This window comes from Echiichthys vipera (assembly GCF_963691815.1).
Source record: "Echiichthys vipera genome assembly, chromosome: 10".
NCBI classification, from domain to species: Eukaryota; Metazoa; Chordata; class Actinopteri; order Perciformes; family Trachinidae; genus Echiichthys; species Echiichthys vipera.
Genome location: NC_139835.1, coordinates 22,880,327 through 22,902,424, shown reverse-complemented (window position 1 = coordinate 22,902,424; position 22,098 = coordinate 22,880,327). Strand labels below are relative to the sequence as shown.

Below are 22,098 nucleotides of genomic sequence, written 5' to 3'. Positions count from 1 at the left end.
AATTAATAAAATAATTGCTGTCAATGGGTTTTGTAAGTGAATTAAAACTAAATAAATGGGCACAATATATTGTTTTGAAGTTAAATCTATACCTTTATTACTATATTTCATATTGAGTCACGACAGAAAGAGAAAGACAAACAGGAAGGTGGATTTATACGAGGTAGAGTGCTATTACCTGTCTAACAGTTTTTTGGGATATACAGCTAAGGTAGTTCACTACCATCTTAAGAGAGAAATTGGTCCACATTTGCATATAAATGAACAATGGTTACCTGTCAGCGAGAGTGAATGATTTTGAGACAGAGAAATATGGAGTGGCACAGCACAGAGGAAGAGATTAAAAAGTCCCAAATCAAGTTACAAGGAGAGAACATTAATACAACTGTACACGTTCCATATTCATAAAATGTTGCAAAGATGAATTTTCAGTGGATTTAGGTTCTAACTTAAAAGATGACTTATTTTTAGATTATTTGTCATTTTTCCGACACACATGCAAAAAAAAGCTCTGGTATTACTTTTAACTCAGGCCATGGCAGTTCCACTTCAACCGGATCTCGTCCCCTCTGGACCAGAGTGGAAAAAAGAAAGCCAGGCTACATTAACTCAGTTTGTTCTAGTGTTGTTGATCCTAGACATAAAGGACGGATGACACAGAAGCTTATTTTCCTCATTTAGGTTGTAGTTTTCTGAATCTTGAGGCAATTGTAATTTCAGCTATAAAGATTTGACCCAATTGGATTACGATTCCATTTTTCCACTTTCTGAACTGTACCAGTTGAAAATCTGTATAAAAACAGGTGGACAGAGAAATTTAAATCATGCAGAGTTCACCTAGGGTAGATGCTTTGAATATCCATCGCTATTTTGAGTCATAGTCTGGAAGAAAGCCTCAAAGTCAGGGAACAAACAATGGAACTATTGGCAAAAAAGAAAAAGCCAGTGATTCACAGTGACAGCATTTTAGGTTAAAAGGGAAATATTATCAAAAATCCACGTTTACGGTGCTCGTTCACATACATTTGGGTAATTGGAGTGCCAACAGCCCACTAACTGTGAAATAAAACGCCCTCTTCAGTTTTTTAGCATGGGTTCAACAAGTCATTCAGATTTCACTCATGCAGGCTCTATTAAAATATGCCACCCCCCATCTGGGTATCTCCACCCACGACTTTAAAACTACCTTGTAAAGGTGCACCGTATTTTTATCTGAAGTCAATCAGAGCAGACAGGCTTTTTTCGTGAGTGAGGCTTAAAGAAACAGGTGTCTAACAGGAGCGTTTCAGAGGATGAGCACAGTTATATTCACAATGACAGTATGAGAAAAATAATGTGTTTTTTTAAAAGATTAAAGCATGTAAGCACGTTCTAGTTGAAACCCCAGATTCTAGTGGATTCTAAAAGTTAGCCCAATATGTCCACTTTAAAAGTTAGGTTTCGATCAGTTGCGGTGATTCTTTATTTACTAATCTTGGGGCTAAAGTAAAGAGAGATGTGCAGGGGTAATGACCTACAGACAGATTGTTATACCTGCATGAATGTTTTGCTGTAAATGTACTACTTTGTATAGCAAATAATCATAGTGCAAAAATGTACTTTACATCTGCAATGTGTGCAGCACAGGAGAATAATATGCAATTTGCCAAAAGATTATGGGTGGTGTTTATATCTTATCCCAGGGCTTACTAGCGCAGTGAACCATTTACTATAGATTCCTTATAATTACCTTTAGGGCTTAGCCACAGTACCCACACTTGTTGAGCCAGAAAACCATGGAGATCTATAGTTATATAATTAGCCTTTGCCAAGAATACATAGGTGAATTTCCATAGTGGATCATATTGGTCATTTCTTTTCCTTGGGGGTTTAAACAAGATGTTTGTTCTGTAATCTGTTATATAAGAAAATAAATCCCACAGTGTACTGAACAAATGCGAATGAGTCATTATAGTTCTAAATATCAGTTATAAAGAACCAAAAAAGATCAATGTCAAGATAGAGGGAATGAGTCGGCTGAACAGGGAGATAGAGATGGAGTCATGTATGCGGAGTGGGTGAGGAGGCGAGAAAGAGAACGAGAGAGACAAAGTTATTAAGAGTCCTTATCCACACATAGATCATTGGATGTCTTCCTGGCCTGCAAGAACCCCGCCGCCCACCCAACATCTGATAATTACACTTCATTAGGAGAGCAGGTAGCGATGAGGGAAGAGAGGACGTCTACTGAAGGCGAAATGGGAGAGCGTGAGAGACATGTAAGGAGGAAAGTCAGGCCCACTTGAGTAATATAGTCTACTGTTGTTAAAGGATAATGACAGGCTGATTATAGGACGCAAAGAAAAGCATGAGTTGACGACAGGTAGCCTACTCTGTGATTGTCTATGTTTGGCGGTTGGGTTGTTATGAGTGTGCATTTATTTGTTTGAGTTTATGCATGAATGTGATGTCAATTTATTGTAGCTCAGGGGTCTATATTTATTGCCTTGGTTTAATGTCACAGGAAGATGGACGGGTCTGCCTTGACTCAGAATGTAATAAGGTTTCTGTGAGACACACACACATATCCTGTAGCTTGACATTGCCCTTTGCTATTTCCTTGCACTGTCCATACCTATGCCCTACACATTATGTGATGAAACAGTGTTAGGGCAGCAGCAGGAGCAGCAGCAGCAGCAGCAGCAGCAGAGTAGCAATCGCCAGTAAAGGAGTACTGCAGCTTACAGTGCTGCAGTAAGATTCATTGGGGCAGAGGCCAATTTCCCTCGGCCTGACAGCCATGTGGGAATATGCCCATATGGAAACATCCTTAACATGACGGGCTTGTCTAAGAGTGGCTCAACAGCATCACTACTAAAGGATGTGATGTCCCAGAGGTGCAGGAAGGAACAGGGAGAGATCCTGTATTTGTGTACGTGTAGATGCGTATGTGCTGTCAGCAGAGAGAGAGTGAGAGGTGAGGACTGCAGTATTCCTCCAGCGGGAAGCATTGATTTTCCGGCCTGGCATAGGGATGTGGGAAATGTCAGCCTCCTAATTGAGTTGATAAAACCGTTTTGAGTTTCAGACATAAATATGGTTTCCCACCCCCACAAAAGGCCAACACATTAAACAACTCCCATTTGTAGGTCTGTAAGTGTAACGGAGTTTTGCTGTTGATTCCACTTCCACAGTAACAGCCAACCATATGTATCTTTATTCATGTATCAAGGACGCTCACTGGTTAGCAGGGCTCTCCTCAGCACATAAATATGGGCTTTGACAAAACACAGTGCCAGTATGTGAGGATTGAGCCCGCGGTAGGTTTGTTACACAAAGCACAGCGTAAAAGCCTACTGATACTGTGTAAACAATGTAATGTAATGATTCAGTTATCATGATATCATGTTCAGGAAGCTGGCGACAGTTTTACATGTAACTAAATGTGTTACAGAGGGTTTATTTTGTTTAATGTTTATAACTACCTAAGTTAGCTAACTTGCTAATTTTCCTCCATGAAGCTGTGCTAAACGAGTGCTGTGCTTGACCGTGAGCTGACCAGTCATTTTTGTATCATTCTCCAGGTACATGTGTTTTTGTTTATATATTTATTTGTAATTAAAGGCCAGTATGCAAGGATTGAGCCCATGCTGTGCGGAACGAGTGCTGTGCTTGACCGTGAGCTGACCAGTCATTTCCGTATCATTGTCCAGGCAATAAAAGTCCGGTCCTGAAGCTAAGAGAGTGTCAGTCCTTCGTCAGCAAATAAACTACACAACGCAGACAACTGTTACATAAGGAATGAAAGACCTCCTTGTTGTGTGTGTATGTGTGTGTGTGTGTGTGTGTGTGTGTGTCTATATGTGCATGCCCTTATGCATGTGGAGTTTGTTTCCCGGACAGCACGTGTCTGCGTGTTGAAAGAAAGCGACAGGCCCGCCGCCACTGAATAAAATCTTTTCTTTCATTGAGAATCAGGGTACAAGCTCGGTAGAATAAACTGTTTTTGTTGTGGCAGGGAGGGCAGAAATGGACAGTAAGAGAGTAAGAGAGAGAGAGGGAGATAGGGAGAGAGGCTGAGGTCATATCCATTAGAGGTGTAGAGGCTGAATAAAGAAAAGGCTGAATGAAGCCTCCGCTGTCCGTGCTGATTAGCAGATTGATATGCAGAGAGGGAAGAGGACTTACCTGTTACCTTCAATGGAAACTCACTCTAATGTCAGGGGAGAAGAAGCTGTCTGTGGTTCAGTGTTTCCCTGATGATTATCTCTTATTCAGCGCTTAAATATTCAAACAAGATAGAGGCACAATATGTCAGTGCTGTTTTTCTGACATAATAATGGTTAATGGAGATTTGGTTTTCTTTTTTTGGGGGGTGGTTGATATTTGAATAATTTAGCCAGATAACTTATCAACCAAAACAGCTTGTCTTCCATGATTAAAGTGTTAACAATTCTATATTAAAGTTTAAAGTTGTGAGGAACATGCATATTAGAGCGTATGTGTGCCTGTTTGCATCTATAGGGGCCCTGCTCTCATTATTGGGAATGATAATTAGACAGGGTTTCACACATTACTTCCCGCACACATGCACACACACACTTTCTGTTTCTCCTACTTTCATATGTATAAGCACACACACACATTTGTGGCTTAGCCTACTGGTGATTAACAGACATAATTAGGCAGACAACCATTCGTATAGGGAATGCACACACACACACACACACACACACACACACACACACACACACACACACACACACACACACACACACACACACATTGCTACACTGGTAATTAAGTGTATTAATTACAAGCATAGCTGTCCCTGTGAGGCTCTGTATCACTCACAGACTGGCACTCAGCAGGGTTCTTATTACTTTATCTCACCACACCATCACCTCTCCCCTTTCCCTCTCTCCCCCCACCGCCCCACCCCCTCTCTCTCAGTCTCTCTGGTATTACATGCACACACATGTACTCCCTAATATACACCTGCTGGATAAACAAAGGGGAGATAATTAGTCAGAGACTGATAGCTGGCCATAGGTTAACCTCTGGTAACTTGGGAATTGCTGTCTGGCTAGAACTAGAACAGACTAATGTGCCTGAGGGGCTGTGCCAGTGTCTTTGATTTTTGTCAAATGTCGTTTCAGCTGCTGTGCCCTCTGCCTCACTTTTTTCTGTCCTGCATTTTGTTATACTGCAGCAGCTCGAGTATACATTTCACAAATTAGGCCGGGAGATACAGTTTCCATCTGTAGTGCATGTGATTTTATCTGTAAAATGAGCTACCCTACATTCACTGTAGTATGCACACTAACCTTGGTGGACATGTAGGCCAAACCCTCCATCCAGTCAGGATAAAGTATCTTAAGTGAATGGACTATAGCTCAGCTAGCCTCTTAGCTCAGGAGCAGAAACTGTGAGACAAAGAGACCAAGAAAAAATATCTGTCCATAGAACCACTGGACAAGGAACATGCTTTGTTTCAAGAGCTTGAGGCAGATTCCTTATTAACGAGCTAACCTTTTGCTGATATTGGAGCTGTGGTGCATCCCAAAATCATTTATGGAGATATTTTACAGTTGCATGTTTGGATATGGCAGGGTAGTGTCTGAGCTGTCTCTACAGTGTGGCACACATGCCCTGAATGAGCAGTGTTAAAATAGCACAAGAGGTGAGGAGAGAATTGTAAAAGTGCAATCCTCCGTAAGAAAAAGACGTAAATATTGATGTAGTGTACGCCATGAAAACCTGTATACTTGCATGTATACTGTACAGCTTAGTGTCTCATTACTAATAAAGCTATTAAAGTGAGTGATTTCTAATAAATAAGAAGAGGATTACTGTGGGTGGTTTATGACCTGGTAATCCTCATCCCACTCATATGTTCTTGTGAAGTATCATGGAGATGCATAATATCGCTTTATTGTTTTGCTGTAAATATAATATTTCCATACACTGTAATCACACTGCAACCAAATCTGTATGTGTTCATACATATTTTATTATTTCTCAATCCTTATTTCATGCATACCCTGTGTTGATGAATGTCTCTTTCTGTTTCTCTGTAGTGGACGGCTGCACAGATTGGTCAGTGGACTACCTGAAGTACCGGGTGCTGCAGGGTGAGCCAGTGCGGCTGAAGTGCGCTCTGTTCTATGGTTACATCCGGGCCAATTACAGCCAGGCACAGAGTGTGGGCCTCAGCCTCATGTGGTACCGCAGCTCTGGCCTTGGCCACAGCGACTTCGAGGAGCCAATTTCTTTCGACGGCGTGCGTATGAGCAAGGAGGAGGATGCCATCTGGTTCAGACCTGCAGACCTCCAGGACGTGGGCCTCTACTCCTGCGTGTTACGGTAGGATGAAAACAAAAGAGACAATTCTGGGGATGATCCATTTGAATTGAATTAAAACTCTTCAAAATTAAGCAAGTATCTGTAAAAATTTCTAGGATCTCTACTAACCATACATGTACATGAAGAGTCCAACCACAAAATATAACACGTGTTGCTACGGCTCACTCAGGATTGAATTTGTTTTTTTGTCCATAAATTAATGTAGAATGGTCGAAGCAAAGCCTCATGGGAAATGGGAACTGCTATCGCTCCAAAAATCGTTCCGCGTTTATCCAACGAATGAATGGGGATGAATGAGCGGCTGTCAGACGGAGAAAGAGCGGGCACGGTTGAAGTAGCGGATTTTCTTACAGCCGAAAAGCAATCGGATTTTCGTGTTTGATTTGCTCAGTTACACCTGATGGAGGGCAAGAAGAGAAAGGAGAAAGGAGGGGCTGAAAAGGCCAGAATGAAGAAAAAGCAGATGCAGGAGGAGAGTGCATCAAAATGGTCAAAAATCACTGTTTGTTCCGAAACAACCAGAACCAGGTGCCAACTAGTGCAGTTGACAGGGAAACGGTTAGCTCGAACTTTGCCAATGTTGTGAATTAGCATAAGATTTGAGCTGAGTTCTTCATAGTTCCTCCTGAGTGGGGGCGGTGTCGTCATGTCACGGTCTGCACTGCAAGTTTTACTCAGACACACACACACACACACACACACACACACACACAAATGTTTTGTATCTGTTCTTCAGAGTGCTCTGTCTTTCGGTCTTATCTGTGTGCTTGGCAATATACACAAAAAGGACCAAACCAGGCTGTAACTACAAATTAGGGCTGAAGGAAAAAATCATGATGGTTGATCCAGAAACAGCCACTAGTCTGTCTCCTGCAAAATTAAATCAAAACAAGCCCATACAAGAATTATTTTATCCCCCGAGGCCATCAGCCTGTCTAACATGCAGTTCTCAGGCCTCTTAGCTGGTCATTTGCACTTTTGCACTTTCATTCAATTCAAATTGTATTGTTTTAGTCTACTGTTAACTGTTTTATAGACTTTACTGCTTTATCTGAGATTAGATGGGTTTTATTATAACTATGTTGTTGTCTTTTGTGTTTGTTATTTACTGTGGATTAGTGTCTGGGGCACTGGACTAAAGATGACCGCCGCCATTAGGAACCTTGACTAATGAGTAAATGTATGATAATGGACTTTCTTAATGTCTGCTGTAATGGATGTTCTGTTCCAATGGCTATATTGTCTCTGTGCCCCTTTATGTTATTTACAACATACATTAAAGTAAACATGCAATAACACATACAGTAAAAGCTTTAAACCTACATATTATTGTCAATTGTGTGATTTTGCCTTCTGCCATCTTGCGGTCATATTTCCGTTAAGTCCTGGTGGAGGGGATGGGTCATGTTATAGGCCGGTGATGGGCCGATGCAGAATTGTCCTGGTGGATTTTTTTGTCCCACTCCGCCCCTGTATCATAATGTTCAATCCAGAGAGAAATGCACACAGCCCGTATTCAAAAACTGTACTTTCAAATGAGCCCTTAGGACCTCCGTATGTCACAACTTTACTAGTGCCCCTACACTGCCGTTAAAGTCATTCCAGCTGCAATGATGGTGCAGAGACACAGAGAGTGCAGATGCATAACACCCGGAATTGCTGACCAATCGGATCAGACTGGCCTTTTTTCGCGAGGGAGGCTTTAAGAGACAGGTTTTTCTATGCCAGAGGATGAATACAGGTATGTTCAGGCAGACAGTATGATAAAAAAAAAAGTATTTTTTCAAAATTAAAGCATTTTAAAATGTTCTAGTAAAGAACAAAAATAAGTATAAACCTAAAATGAATATAATGTCCCTTTTTAAATCAAATGAAATTGTCTGATCCAATTAGCAAATTCATCTTATAACAAACTATAAAGCAAATGAAGTGGCAAGGAAAGAGAGAGAGAGAGAGAGAGAGATAACTGAATACAAACACACACACCCACGCATACACACTCTTTAGTGGGCCGTTACAGAGAGACTCTTCCTAATACAAGATGCATAATTATGTGGCAGTAACTTATTAACCTTTACAGTGGAGAACATCCCTCAGTAAACGCCTCATTGCAGCTCTTCATTTCAGAGAGTTTTTAATAATCCCAGTTAAAGGCCTCTTAAACACCCAGAGAGGCTTGCAGGATACATTGAGTGTGACCGGGGGAGAGTGTTTGTTTGCAACGATACCCCAGCCTATACTACAATTCATTACTGCTCTCTATAGGACTAATCTGGCACAAACAGTGTTGTCTCTCTGTAAATTAAAATTGTCTTTGATTATTGACATTATTTTCTAACAAGGCTTGGTTTCTATTCAACTGTTGTTTGAAATTCAGAGCATACTTCAACGCTGTAGAGCACTACAGTTGTGAAAAGTGCCCCCAGCTCTGTTTTGCTCGGTGCTTCTCAGATACCCTAATCGGAACACTGCGAGAGATCTGCTTCTGAGCTGAAATCAATTGTCTTTTTGTTCGGGAGTAAGCTTTTGAGGCATTTATTTTAGCACGTATGACCTAAACACTCCCCCCTAAAACGCCCTGCAGGCAAAAAGAGGAAACGTACGCCTTGGACTTTTTTCCAAGTTCATACAGTATGCAGTAGACCTTCATGTATCCCAGACCTTAGACATCTGAATGACACCTAATATTATAACAGCCCCAAGTGACATTTCTTGGACACATGGACAAATATTACTGCACACAACCTTTGTAAAGGTAGGCTTTATTGTCATGCTGATGGTTTGATATTTGATTTACTTAATATGTACCTAATACACTGGCAGCTCAGTGTGCATTATACAGAACCTTAATGAGTTACTCAGCTGTAAAAATCTCATCAGTAATAGATGCAATTAAAAGCACATTACATGCCACCGATACCGGGCATGTCACAATGAGCATGCACAGTATGTGTCATATTTCACAAATGTTATTTCAATGTAAATTAGTCATGAGACCTAATTCCGTGACTTTAATAACCTCCGCTTTTATGTGTTTCATTTTGTCAAAATTGGTTGAATAATGGCAAAATAATTTGATTGCAATTAAAATATAATGAAACAAACCCAAGTCAATTTGTTATAGCACATGCAACGCTACAATCCATATCACCAAGACTCAACAGTAAAATAAAATAAGTAACATAAGACAAGTTGCTGCATTTTTTAATAAACAAGCACTTGCAAAAACATTATTGTGTGGATTTTGTCTAAATCCTTGATATGTAAAATAAATATTTCCTAAAATGCTAACTGATTGGTGGCTGTCACCCCATTATCTTTAAATGTATTGAGAATTCTTGTATTTATGTTCTACATTCACAGTGTAACATTAAACCAGTGGAAAAGTATCTTGCATTTAACACATGCGTACAGTGTACACACTCCTTCTCCCTCCCATACAGAGACAGGTCCTTTAACATCTCTCCCACCCGCAAAATAAAAACACAGAGATTTTAATAAAAAAATAAGAAAATTAATTAAATAGATTCAATGTATAACAAAAGTTACCCATGTATTTGCCATAGAAAGGGCCATACCCAACTGTGACAACAAAATTTGAAGCACACTGTAATCTAAAATAGCTGTAACATGATTATTTGAATTAATTTGAAGTAAGCCGCGTGGCAACTAGAAATAAACAACAGCCCCAGACCAAAAGTCTGCGTAACATATTTCTGTGTGTGTCACTTTCCTCTGCCACCTGTCGCAGCCTGGCTGTGATCTGACACGGTCAGACACTTGGTCGGTCGAAAGAACAGGAGGCTGCATATACAGCCATATGGGCTTTCATTTCATTTTATTACATTACATTTACGGCTGGCCAGATGCACCCATTCACTGTAAATGACAGGGTTTCATATGATCTACTCAGGTTATGGAAGCAATAAGGGAGTCACCTCTCTCGTATAAACACCTCTGACCCCCTGGGATCATAAAATATAGAAGCACACACACACACACGCTTTAAAGACAAATGGTGGCTGCGTGCAGTCGTGGAAAACTGGGTAGAGATAGTGATGAGAGGAGCAAAATGAGAATAGCTACTTGGAATGAGAATAAAAGATACTGTATAGTTCTACAACATAGAAGATGAGTAAAAGGTTATCTGGAAAATGCAGTAGGAAGCAAAAGTAAGATGCAAGGTATTGCAACAGAGCAATGCCCTCTTGGTGCTGAAATCTAACATTATTGACTCAATGCCTCCTATCTAGAGGGAAGAGAGTGGGAAGATGCAGTGCTGTTGGCTCACAGAATACACTTAGACATTATATTTGTCTACAGAACATATTCGACCACACAAATACACGTGGACACATACATGCACGTGTAGGCAAAATCAACGTCAACTCCCACTGCTTGTTGATAAAATGGGAAGATGATCAGAAATGACCTCTCACAGTCGTGCACCTGAGCCACTCATGTCCTCAGGGAGCCAATAGGAGACATGGCTACATATTGAATATTCACAGCAGGCACCCTGTGGCATTGTGGGAAGGTGTCAGTGATGGCGCTTGATTGATGGACAGCCCGGGGTCGATGCACAATCCTATGCTGTCTTTCACGTCTGTCACATTCTATTTGCGTGTCGCTGCTTTGGATATTAGTCTGCGGCTCACATTAGCCATAATTCGCCACACATTATTATCCCCACATGTTGGATAATGTAATCATGGGGAGGAAATACACATGGTTTCACCTTCTCCAGAACACAGACTCATTACTAGGAACTATTCTGAAATAATTCATCAGGTGCAACACAGAAGGACTATGGCTTTGTGAGAGGCAGGGCGAGGAAGAGAGGGGGACAGATTGATGGATCTGAATCGATGGTAGGGGCCTTATGCGAGATGATATGCAGACGAAAGAGAGGCAGAGAAAGAGCAAAGGGGTGAAAGAGAGGGAAGAGCAGAAGAAAGCAAAAGAGATTGCTATGTAAATGAAGTCACCTTCACATGAAAATTGGCGATTAGACTTAAATTTCCAGACAGAGAAGGACAAAGATAACTTCTCACACACATGCGCACATTGATGCAGCACCAAAAGACACACGCTCTAGTGTGCCTCCATATCTCTGTCTGAGTAAAACATCTGGAGGGCTTCAGTGAAAAGCTGAACTTAACACAGGGGGATTTACCTACATTTATAGACAGTACACAACACGCCCAGAGCTATTGGAAACTATCCTGCAATATATACAGAGCAGTCAGAAGGTATTAGGGTGGTGACACATCTTTTGTTGTGCTTTTGCACTTCAGCAAACTAGATTAGAAATAAAACTATGACTATGGCTTTAAAGTACCGACTATCAGCTTTAATTTGAGAGTGCTTACATCATGATCAGATTGAATTGTGATACAATAAAATTATTGTAGTGTAGTTTGCCATTCAATAGCGTGCCATTGCTCCTATTTCCATCACAACCACAACATTTCTCATATGCATTCTCCATGTATTTCATACTGACTACAGGAAACACAAGCATCCCAGCCTGACCAATCACAGTCATGGTGGTGAAACATATGTGTGTTACACAGCATGTATGACTAAGGATGTAGTTACATTTTTTGAGGTGGTAGTAGCTACTTAAATAGGTGTTTAATTTTTACAAAACAATAAGCACATTTTCCTTTCCTGTTTTAACACAACACTGCCTCCGTGCTCAGAGCCAAGGGAATGCCTCTGCCCTTCCCTCTCCTTTCCTGTTGCTGAAATTCTAATACATGGTTTTATTACCTCCAGACTAGACTACTGCAATAGTATTCCTCATGGCTCATTGTTCAAAGTCCTTAATAAACTCCAGTATATCCAGAACTCTGCTGCTCGCTCGCTCGCTCACTCACTCACTCACTCCCTCCCACTCCTGTGACCGCATCACCTCTGTCCTTAAGCGCCTCTACTGACTTCCTGTCCTCCAAAAGATTCAATTAATACTCCTTTTCTTCACTCACAAAGCCCTGCATAACCACCTACCTCACCTACCTTGTTCATCGCCACACTCCCTGGTACGCAGCTGCTGTACCAGGCACTGGACCTGGGGGGACGGGTCCTTCTCCATAGCTGCCCCCTTTCTTCTGGAACTCTCTTTTCTAACATATCCATGACTGCACCGGTCACGCTATGTTCAAAAAGTCACACAAAACTCGCCTTCTTACAACGGCTTTGAACATTTTAATTGCTGTGCTGCCTCATGCTTTTCCTGTGTTTTAGTTATCTAGGTTCTTTTGAGGCAAACTTGTAATGTTAAGTGTTTTTGAGTAATTAGAGAAGTGTTTAATGCTCTCTGCTCGCTCACGCAATCTACCTCTCTTTTTCTCTCTATTTCAAAATAAGTCCGAAAGTTCACAGCAATGCCTTACTTTACTTTTAGTCTTATCAAACAACGTGAAATGTTCTTCTCTCGTCCTAAAAGGGTCCTAAAACGATATTAGAGTACATCCTTGTTTTATGAAGCAGCAACAGTCATTTCCCTTAACTTAATTTCTTCATAATAATAATAAATGTATTTCTATAGCACCTTTTATAACACAAAATAGTGCTCAAATGCTTTTAAAAAAACAAAACAAATCAACGGTATTAAAACATAACACAAAAAAATGAAAAAGAACAAAGATGAGACCCTGGTTCCTGCGATCAAAAGACAATGAGTTCCTCAAAAGGTTCCCAGTGTAACATATGCCTCTTATAAATTGAGCTAGTCTGAGTATGAGTAGTCTACAGCAAAATCTTGTAATATATGATTTGAGTTTGTCAGTAATTTTACCTTTATTATATGGCTGTAAGTAAATAAACATATTTACTCTTGTGTTTTTATGCTGTTATTTTATATTTCATAATTCATTTTTAAGGGGCGACTAGGTTACAGTATCTAGGGTAACTTGTAGCTATAAAGCCCATCACTGGGGGATCAAGACAGACTGTGCTTGTATGTGCTTGTATCCCCCAGGTGAGTATGTATCTCATGATTGAAAACCTGTAAATATTAATGTTTCCTTTGATTGTGATTTTATTTTATACTGTATTTGAGACCGGGCTTGCATCCCTCAGTTCCCAAAGCACTTTTGTTAGCAATAAAACCATGACAGAAATGAAATCGACACTGTCTGTGTGCGTCTTTAGTTGGGGTGAGCGTTAATTTTTAGCGGTTAGTCCATCGCCATCATCAACACAACGCAGAGACTGTTGGCTGTCATTATCGGCGGTATCGTAACAAGTTTTAACAGGGGTGCTATGTTTATTGTGTAAAGATGTAAGACCCCCTGTTAAATTAGCCCCTTGGGAAAGTTCCTGCAGTTGAGAAGGGGCTTGCGTTTTGTAGGGAACATCTCACAGTCACTTCTTGGTAGTGGGTTGAAAATAACAGTGGCTGTGATGATGATGATGGTGATGATTGATGATGATTATGGCGATAATAACAACAAGAGAGATAAATGGAATCTCTTTCATCTCTGTTAGCTTATGTTCATCAGAGGTTAAGTGTGTTGATGGTTGCTGGGAGACGAGGGGGTGGGGTTTTGCAGCAGGGACTAACTCCTTCTGATGACCAAGCATCTTTCTCCTCCCTTCATGTCGTGATGTCCTCCCAGCGTTTGTCTCTTCTCTGATTAGCATTCCCAGGCCCCGGCTGACTCCCCCATAAATCCAATAGTGGTCTTTGAGTGGGAGTCATTGACTCGGTAAAGCTGCTGAACATGTCATTATTGCTAACCCCACAAACATACGGAAGGGGGGAGGGAGCCAGAGGAGGGATGGAGAAGGAATAAAAATAACTATCGAAGAGTAAACAAAAAAATTCCACTTGTTTGAGTGTGTGTAGTGGTATGTCTGCCCATGTTATTTGCTATAATGTAACAATATAGCAGTATGATATAAGACAAGAGTGATATGATAAAGATGCTCTTACTGAACTCCAGGTATCAGACAAGTGAAGGTGAATCCTAATCACCCTGTTGTTCTCTGCCCACAGGAACTCTACATACTGCATGAAGGTGTCCATGTCTCTGACTGTGGCGGAGAATGACACAAACCTGTGCTACAACTCCAACATGAGACGAACTGAGAAGGCTGAGCTCAGCAAGAGTAAAGACATCCTCTGTCCTGACATCGATGATTACGTTGAACCTGGCAAAGAGCCGGACATCACCTGGTTCAAGGTGGGCTAGCTCTCTGACTGAGCATGTTTGTGACTCTGTGGTTATATTGATCTCTACTGCTGTGAGTGATTTCTGTATTAGGGTGTATACTTGCTTCAAGGTTAATTTATAGGGTGTTTTTGTGCGGCATGGATACTCCTATTTGTTACGAGCTGAAGGAAAGTAATCAGGAAGGCATTCATCTTTTTGATTATACAACTGAGAAATATTCTTGAATGGTTCATTGGTTTGTTTTCATCTAATTTCTTGGCTGTTTATGTTGTTGGAAATATGGTTCCAGATCACTTAGGCAGATTATATATGTGTGCAAATGGTCACGATAAATCACAACACATAGTCATCTGAAGAGAAGAAACACTGAGCAGAGGGCAGCCAGCTTTCATAATCAACACAAAACTTGTATAAGGAGAAAATTGTGCGATGTCACTCTGTGCCCTGCGGAATGAGAGAGTGTCCTCCAAATGCTCCTAGTGTGTGATATTTATTCAGCATGCACCTTCCCGTCTCCCACCTGGGTTCTTGCCTTTTCCAGGTCAGGCTTAGCCTGCGGACAACAAAGTGCATCCCGGTGAAGGGCTCAGGCCAGACTAATTACAGGCAGATCAGCAGTAGATTAGCTGGTCGGACTCAACCTCTAGGTTTTTCAAGAATTCAATTATGGCCCGGGTAATGACTGGGAGTGCTGGAACCCGGAGTTATTTGGACCTCTGAGGAGCCACAGTGATTGAATTCTAAGGTTGCCGTGAGCAATGGTGGAATAGAATCCGCCGAGCCATCGTTGTCCATGCCAGAGCACCGAGAGGCCGCAGAGAGGATCGTGTCATGGAGGCTTTTATTGTGCCTGCACACATATATATTCACACATGCTCACAGACAAAGCACAAACGCACTTATTTTGCCAGCAGAGAATAGCGTAAATAACATTCTCTGTCCTCTGTGGCTCTACAGGAGTATTGAATGGTGAATATTTAGTTCAGTGCAATAAATCTTGATCAGATAAGTAGGATCATGGCTAAGCCTTATCGTTTTACTGCATGGAGTTTTTATGTCAGAGTGCCAAGCTATGAAACCCCACCACTTCATCCACTTTCCTAATGCTCAGTGACGTTCAAAAGCTTTTGTGTCCAACTCAGACCACTTGAAATCTTATGGATCTAATTCATTATGAAGCACAGGGAAGGTCTTAAATTTCACAATGTTGGGCTTGCCCAGAATATTTCATTCCGACCATGTGCAGTACACAGTACCTTCCCATCTGTCTACTGTCAGTTATTAAGTATTTCACTTCTCCAGTGATTTATCAATATTACATTTGGTGTAGAAGTTTTAAGTTTGACCTTCCTATCCTTCTCTATTGCACAGGAGTGCCGTCCAAAGCAGTGGCGTGCCAGTATTATCCAGAAGAGAGACATTCTGTCTATCCAGGAGGTAAAGGAAGATGATATTGGGAATTACACCTGTGAAGTCCAGTTCGGTGGCTTCGTGGTCAGGAGGACGACTGAACTCACAGTCACTGGTAAGTTTTCAGGAGAATTAAAAAATCATTAAGATGAAAGTGTGTTTTTGTATCTGTGGAAGAGCTAGGATTCTCTATTTTGCAAACTCTACTGTTAATGTAGGGAGAATCAATAGAGCAGCAGTTCCAACAGTCACTGGTGCTTGGAGGAAAGGAATGGATGGTAACAAACACACACACACACACACACACACACACCACTGAGCAATGCAGCGATGCCCTGCTGCTCTGTTAATTGCTGGGGGGGTTGAATGCTGTGGCCTGGCCTCTATCCCTTCTTCTTACTCAGCTCTTTCCAGCCAACCAAGCGGTGTTGAAATATTTAAGGCCGTGGGCTAAACCCCTTCACACTGAGAGCTAAAGAGCCAGGACCAAGGTCAGGAGATTTACAATACTCTTTTCTCGCTGTGTTTCTATCCATCTCTCTGTTTCCCTTGCACAGCTGCAAGGTGAGCACATGACAAATAAATGCCTCCATACATTCTTTCTCAGTGCGAGTCTATTCTAGGGTGAGACATGTGGATCTGGTGGTCTGGGCACTGCCAGGTCAACTGCACTGATGAGGGCTAATGAAAAGGTCAACCCCCCCGCCCCCCCTTTCCTTTTCTTTCTCATAAACCAGTCTAGCTAGTCCCACCCGTTGTATTCTAGTGTGCGCATCTGTTTAATGCTACCATTCATTCTGTGCCCAGAAGCATCACAGCATACAAATTGTGGTTGTGCTCAGCGATGCTGTAGCAAAATAAATGAGCTTCGCTTGACCTCAAAGGTGTGGTATATATATGTAGGGCTAGGCGATAGTTTAGTATGGTCATTTTGATGAAATCATATATTGTGATATTAACAAGCTGCACATACGAACTCAAATACCCAGGACAGGACGCCAGGCTATCGCAGGGCACATAGAGACAGACATACATTCACACTCACACCTAAGGGCAATATAAAGTCATCAGTTAACCTAACACGTGCACGTCTTTGGACTGTGGGAGGAAGCCAGGGAACCCAGAGAGAAAACCCACGCAGACACAGGTAGAAGGGCCCCAGCCGAGATTCAAACCTGGAATCCTCTTGCTGTAAGGCAACAGTGCTAACCACCGCAACACTGTGCCACTGTTATAAACATAATGATTAATACATTACAGTTGGTTAGCTCAAAAAGCTCTGGTTGCTTGGTCATTGCATCATGTTGGGTATGTGGTTTTATATCTAAACCAAAAGAATTGGAAAACAGTTTTGCCCAAGCTGCTATAATGTTTGTTTTAACAGGTGAATTTCTGCATTTTCTAACCTGGATCCCATGTATTAAGGTCCAAACATTTTTTTGAAAGTGGTTCAGTATTGAGTGAGAGCCCTGCATCCTGGTAGCCACAAACTGGCTTGCAATGTCTACTGAAAGTTGTGCCACTCTGGCACCTTGCCAACCATTGAGTATGCATTGACCATTTTGATTGGGATGACTAAGGGGCCCTGGTTGAAAACTACAGAACTTCACCTTTTACTAGGTTATGTGCTAAAGCTCCGCTAGTGGATTCATCAACTCGAGCAAATTCAAAAATAATGGAATGTGGCCACTGAAAGCACCATGGTTTGTACATCACTTGCAACCGCTATCTGCCCTGTCTCATGGTTCAATTCACATAGGATATTGCACCAATGATATTGTGTATTTCATAACTGAAACAATAATTGTGACTGTGTATTCCTAAAAAACTTCAGGCAAGGAATTGAAACAGACAGAGAAAAAAAACACAACTGGGATATAATATCCCAATCTATAAGTGCTGATAGTGTTTTCAAATGCACGAAGATGGCATGATTGGCCATGCAGTTATGGGTGCATTTCCCCCTTAGCAGGTACTTTGAGGATTACACTTTGTATCTTTTTGTCTCATTTGAACAGGTTGCAGCAGCCACAAAAGCTGTGCAATCATTTTGTAATTCTCTAACTGTGTTTGTGTGTGTGTGTGTGTGTGTGTGTGTGTGTGTGTGTGTGTGTGTGTGTGTGTGTGTGTGTGTGTGTGTGTGTGTGTGTGTGTGTGTGTGTGTGTGTGTGTGTGTGTGTGTGTGTGTGTGTGTGTGTGTGTGTGTGTGTGTGTGTGTGTGTGTGTGTGTTTGATTAGTATCTTGTGTGGTGTTTATTTGTGTAGCTGGTCATAGCTCTTGTATGATTTAAGGGGGGATAGCACCGTTGGACATACAGGTTATTTGCTATGTAGCAAACAGGAAGATACATACCTCAACATTAGCATAGTGTGCTCTATTGGATGAAGCTAAAATGTGATCCTGGAGGTGTGGCTTCCAGGTCGGCTGCTCTCGTGATTGATGGGCCAGCATTTTATCTCCAGTGGGGCTCAATAAATATGGGGCAGATATAAGGAGGAAGATACACTAGATTTCATTTTATCACCATTACCATCACAGCAGAGTACTCCAAGTGTGCAGTGTGTCCGTCGTTCCCAGTCCAAATTAAAAATTCCTGAGGACATGCTTGGGCAACTTAATACTATCTTCAGTGTGAGGGTTCAGTAGGGGCATTCGATTTTTAACCAGTTTTGAGTCCTGTGCCTCAGTTGTAATGCAGTTTAAAGCGACAATTCATCCAATTCACAGGAAAAGAACCCTTTCCTCACTTTCCGTGTAGATTTTTTTTTTTTTATTTGCCCGTATTTTGACACATATGCTGCTAAAATGTGGGGCATATTAACAGTGTTATTTGTGCGATTATGTGCTATACTGTTTTTATGTCTGGCGAATGACTCCCATGTTGGCTGTGTGCTGTATGTACTGAACTTTATCCTTGTGTGTTTGTTGCCTGTCAACATGACCTCAATGTTCTATAATGACTGTGGTCATAAAAACTTTATTGGGTTATAAATATACACAGTTCACATCAATGATAGAGAGAGGAGAAAGGAGAAAGTGGAAAGAGGAAGAGAAAATACAGAGAGACGGAAGAAAAGAAGTGAAAGGCATTTTCTTTCTGTACATGAACCATGCACATTGCCTACATGGGATGTGAGTTATAAATATCAAATTAGAATGGCTGAACAATTGAAGCTAGACCAATAGAAAGTATATACGATATAACGGACATTATCAAGCAAGAGGGTGAAAGCTGCCCTGTGAACAAGAGTGAGTCAGAGAGAGCGAAAAGGAAATAAGTCATTTTACAATTTTTTCATTCTGAACCTATTTCCCATTTTCTGTGTTCTTACTCTTCTTATTAAACCAACCATAGCTTCTTGTATGTGCAGTATGTGTTTGCACACTCAGGTAGGGCCACATAGAAACACTCACACACTGTCTGAGGTTTGACACATGTTTCCCATAATGAAATGTCAATAAGGCATTAAAATAGAGAAAGTAATTTTAGTTGACATCCAGGGTGCAATGTTCCACAGGTTTAATGAGCAGGTTGATGTCTGAATCCTACAATTGTACATGAAATAATTTACATAAAGCACATTTCCAGGATGGGTACAATTCTCAATAAGCGTGACTGACCCAGAAAACCTTCCATTGCTAGATAGAGAAAATGTTTTTTTTTTTTTTACAGCATCACAGTAGGTGTCTGTCTAAGTCACTAGTTCTGTTCCATCAACTGTGCTGCGCTATAAAAATATGGCTGAATTATCTAAGCAGCTTGCCTTATTACCATACCAGTGGGGTACCTCCTCTTTAAAGCTCCTGGTAGAATTAGATTAGCTCATTCTGACCATTGGCTCATTCCTTTAATAAACCTACACCATCATCCCCTCAAGTGGGCGTGAGATTATCCACATTTTATCACATCCGTTTAAAACCGACATTGCCTGGACAGCAAGCATAAAAGGCCAAACTATGTCTGAGCTCCGAGCACTAATGTTGTAGTTTATTTGATAGGCCAAGGGAATGAAGGAGGTCATTAAGTTTAACTGATCTTAAATATAATGCAATAGGCTATGGCCTTTGCCCTGCCCTGCTGCAAATTGTGTGTGTGCATGTGTCTACTGTTCTGACCCTCAAGCACTATGTAACAGCCATCATTTGAAGCAATAGAGGTGTTGCTATCTGAACTGAGGTCAGTCTTATAATAGAGTTTAACTATGGGCATAAATATAGGTTCACTCAGATCAGGCTGATCCAGGAGCTCTTTAATCAAGCCCTGATGTTTCTCAGGTTAATAGAAATGTAAAAGAAACAGCGACCTCTTGCCTTATTTTATGTTCTTTTCGTTTTATGTCAGGGTGCATTTAAATGTTCTTATCTCCTTCTGACCGTCTGGGTATGGCACAGGCTGTACCTTTGCTGCAATGGAGTGCGCATCGGGAATAAAAACACCATTATCAACAGATGGAACGATTTTGTTTTCTATCTCCCCCCCATAGACCTTCACCTCAACCTCCCATCTGTAAAGAGAGTGCATTTTTGTGTACTCTTATAATTGATTCATAGCTGCAGTAGGTTCGCTATTTCCCAGTTCCTCTGAGGAATACAGAGCATGGTCAGATTAGTCTACTCTTGTGTTTACCCCTTTCCATTATCAGAGACACGAGAAGCGACGCCTCGGCTGAAACGACCCAGCTATGATTAATTGATACATGCATGTACAGTATGGCCCAATCCATGTATGTCTGATTGTGTGTTTGTCTTCTTAAAGGTAATGTATCCATACCCACGAGTGTCTGGTGCAATATGTCTGTTTTTGTAATAGAACATCTGAATCATTTCTATTCAACTTTTATGGTTCTCCTAGGCCTCATTCCAGCACTGTGATGGTAATGCTACAATAGTATAACACCAGATAAAAGCTCTGTTCAACTGATGTATGCAGCTCCCTCTGCGTTATGTAGGAAGCAAAATATTATACGGAGAAAGCGGAAAAGGATAAAGAGAACAAGGGAGTGAAAGTGACTGATAACAGGAGAGAGAGGAGAAGAGATAGAAAGAATGAAAAAGATAGAGAGGTTGCTGCTCCTGTATCTTATCTGTATTCCCTGCTAGTGTTTCCCAGCAGAAACAGTGTGTCCAGGACCATAAACAGACTATTATCCTAGTGTTTATCACAGTGCACATTACCGTTTTCCTCTGTCGGACTTACTGTAATGGAGTCGTTTGGTTTGATGGATGCCGCGGGCGTGGGTTTCTATCTATTGCTCCCATTATACCTCTGTCTGCATCCCTTCACTGTAGAAATGTCTGTCTCCACATTCAGCATAGCCTGCAAGTATGCTGATTAAGGTTACGACCAATGTAAATGTACCATTTGGCACAGTGAATTGGAAGTGCAGAGGGCAAGAGGAAATCGAGGGGAGGAAAGGAATCATCTATTTTATGTCGCGTCTTGTCGTATATCCAGGGTGAGAGGGGAGATTCTGGGAAAACACACTTTATGCACAGTGAATAAATAAACATGTGTGTACAATAAAAAAATGTGACTGTTGAGGGTGTTTGCATGTATGAACCTGCTCACGGTGTCTGAATGTTTGCTGGCTGGATTTCACATCTTCAGTAGGCATGGTAAAATTTAAAGGGATAGTTCTGATGTTTTTTGAAGTGGGTTTGTAAGATGTGCTAATCCATAGTTTGTGGATTACCTATGGTGCCCAGTTTGGGGAAGTAGGCAGGACAGACGCTGAGCAATGTATGGTACTGCTGTGAATAAGCACAACAGTTGTATGGACTATAGATACGTACCTCAAAATTGAACTAACCCTTTATAATTCATCCGTCATGGTTCACAGTAACCAGATTGCCCTTGTCTCTCTAGATCTCACATTTGAAATAGGACATCATACATACTGTATGTGTGGTGTGGTTTGTGTGTGTGTGTGGGTGTGTGTGTGTGTGTTTGTGTGTGTGTGTGTGTGTGTGTGTGTGTGTGTGTGTGTGTGTGTGTGTGTGTGTGTGTGTGTGTGTGTGTGTGTGTGTGTGTGTGTGTGTGTGTGTGTGTGTGTGTGCGTGTGTGTGTGTGTGTGTGTGTGTTTGTGTGTGTGTGTGTGTGTGCATCTTGGAGAAAGTGTGTGTAATGAGTAGCTGAGGTGTGGGGAGGTGATCCAGGAC

At 41.4% G+C, this 22,098-nt stretch overlaps 1 protein-coding gene across 1 annotated transcript in view; it reads left to right on the top strand.

The window, feature by feature from the left end:
• Positions 1 to 22,098, top strand: part of il1rapl1a (interleukin 1 receptor accessory protein-like 1a) — a gene marked incomplete at both ends in the record, with an annotated part of 138,352 nt that overhangs the window by 36,886 nt on the left and 79,368 nt on the right. Inside the window, 3 exons of the mRNA XM_083921167.1 lie at positions 6,060 to 6,345; positions 14,351 to 14,537; positions 15,900 to 16,053. Of these exons, the coding sequence (XP_083777293.1) occupies positions 6,060 to 6,345; positions 14,351 to 14,537; positions 15,900 to 16,053 (627 nt within the window). The remainder of the gene's footprint in view (positions 1 to 6,059; positions 6,346 to 14,350; positions 14,538 to 15,899; positions 16,054 to 22,098) is intronic.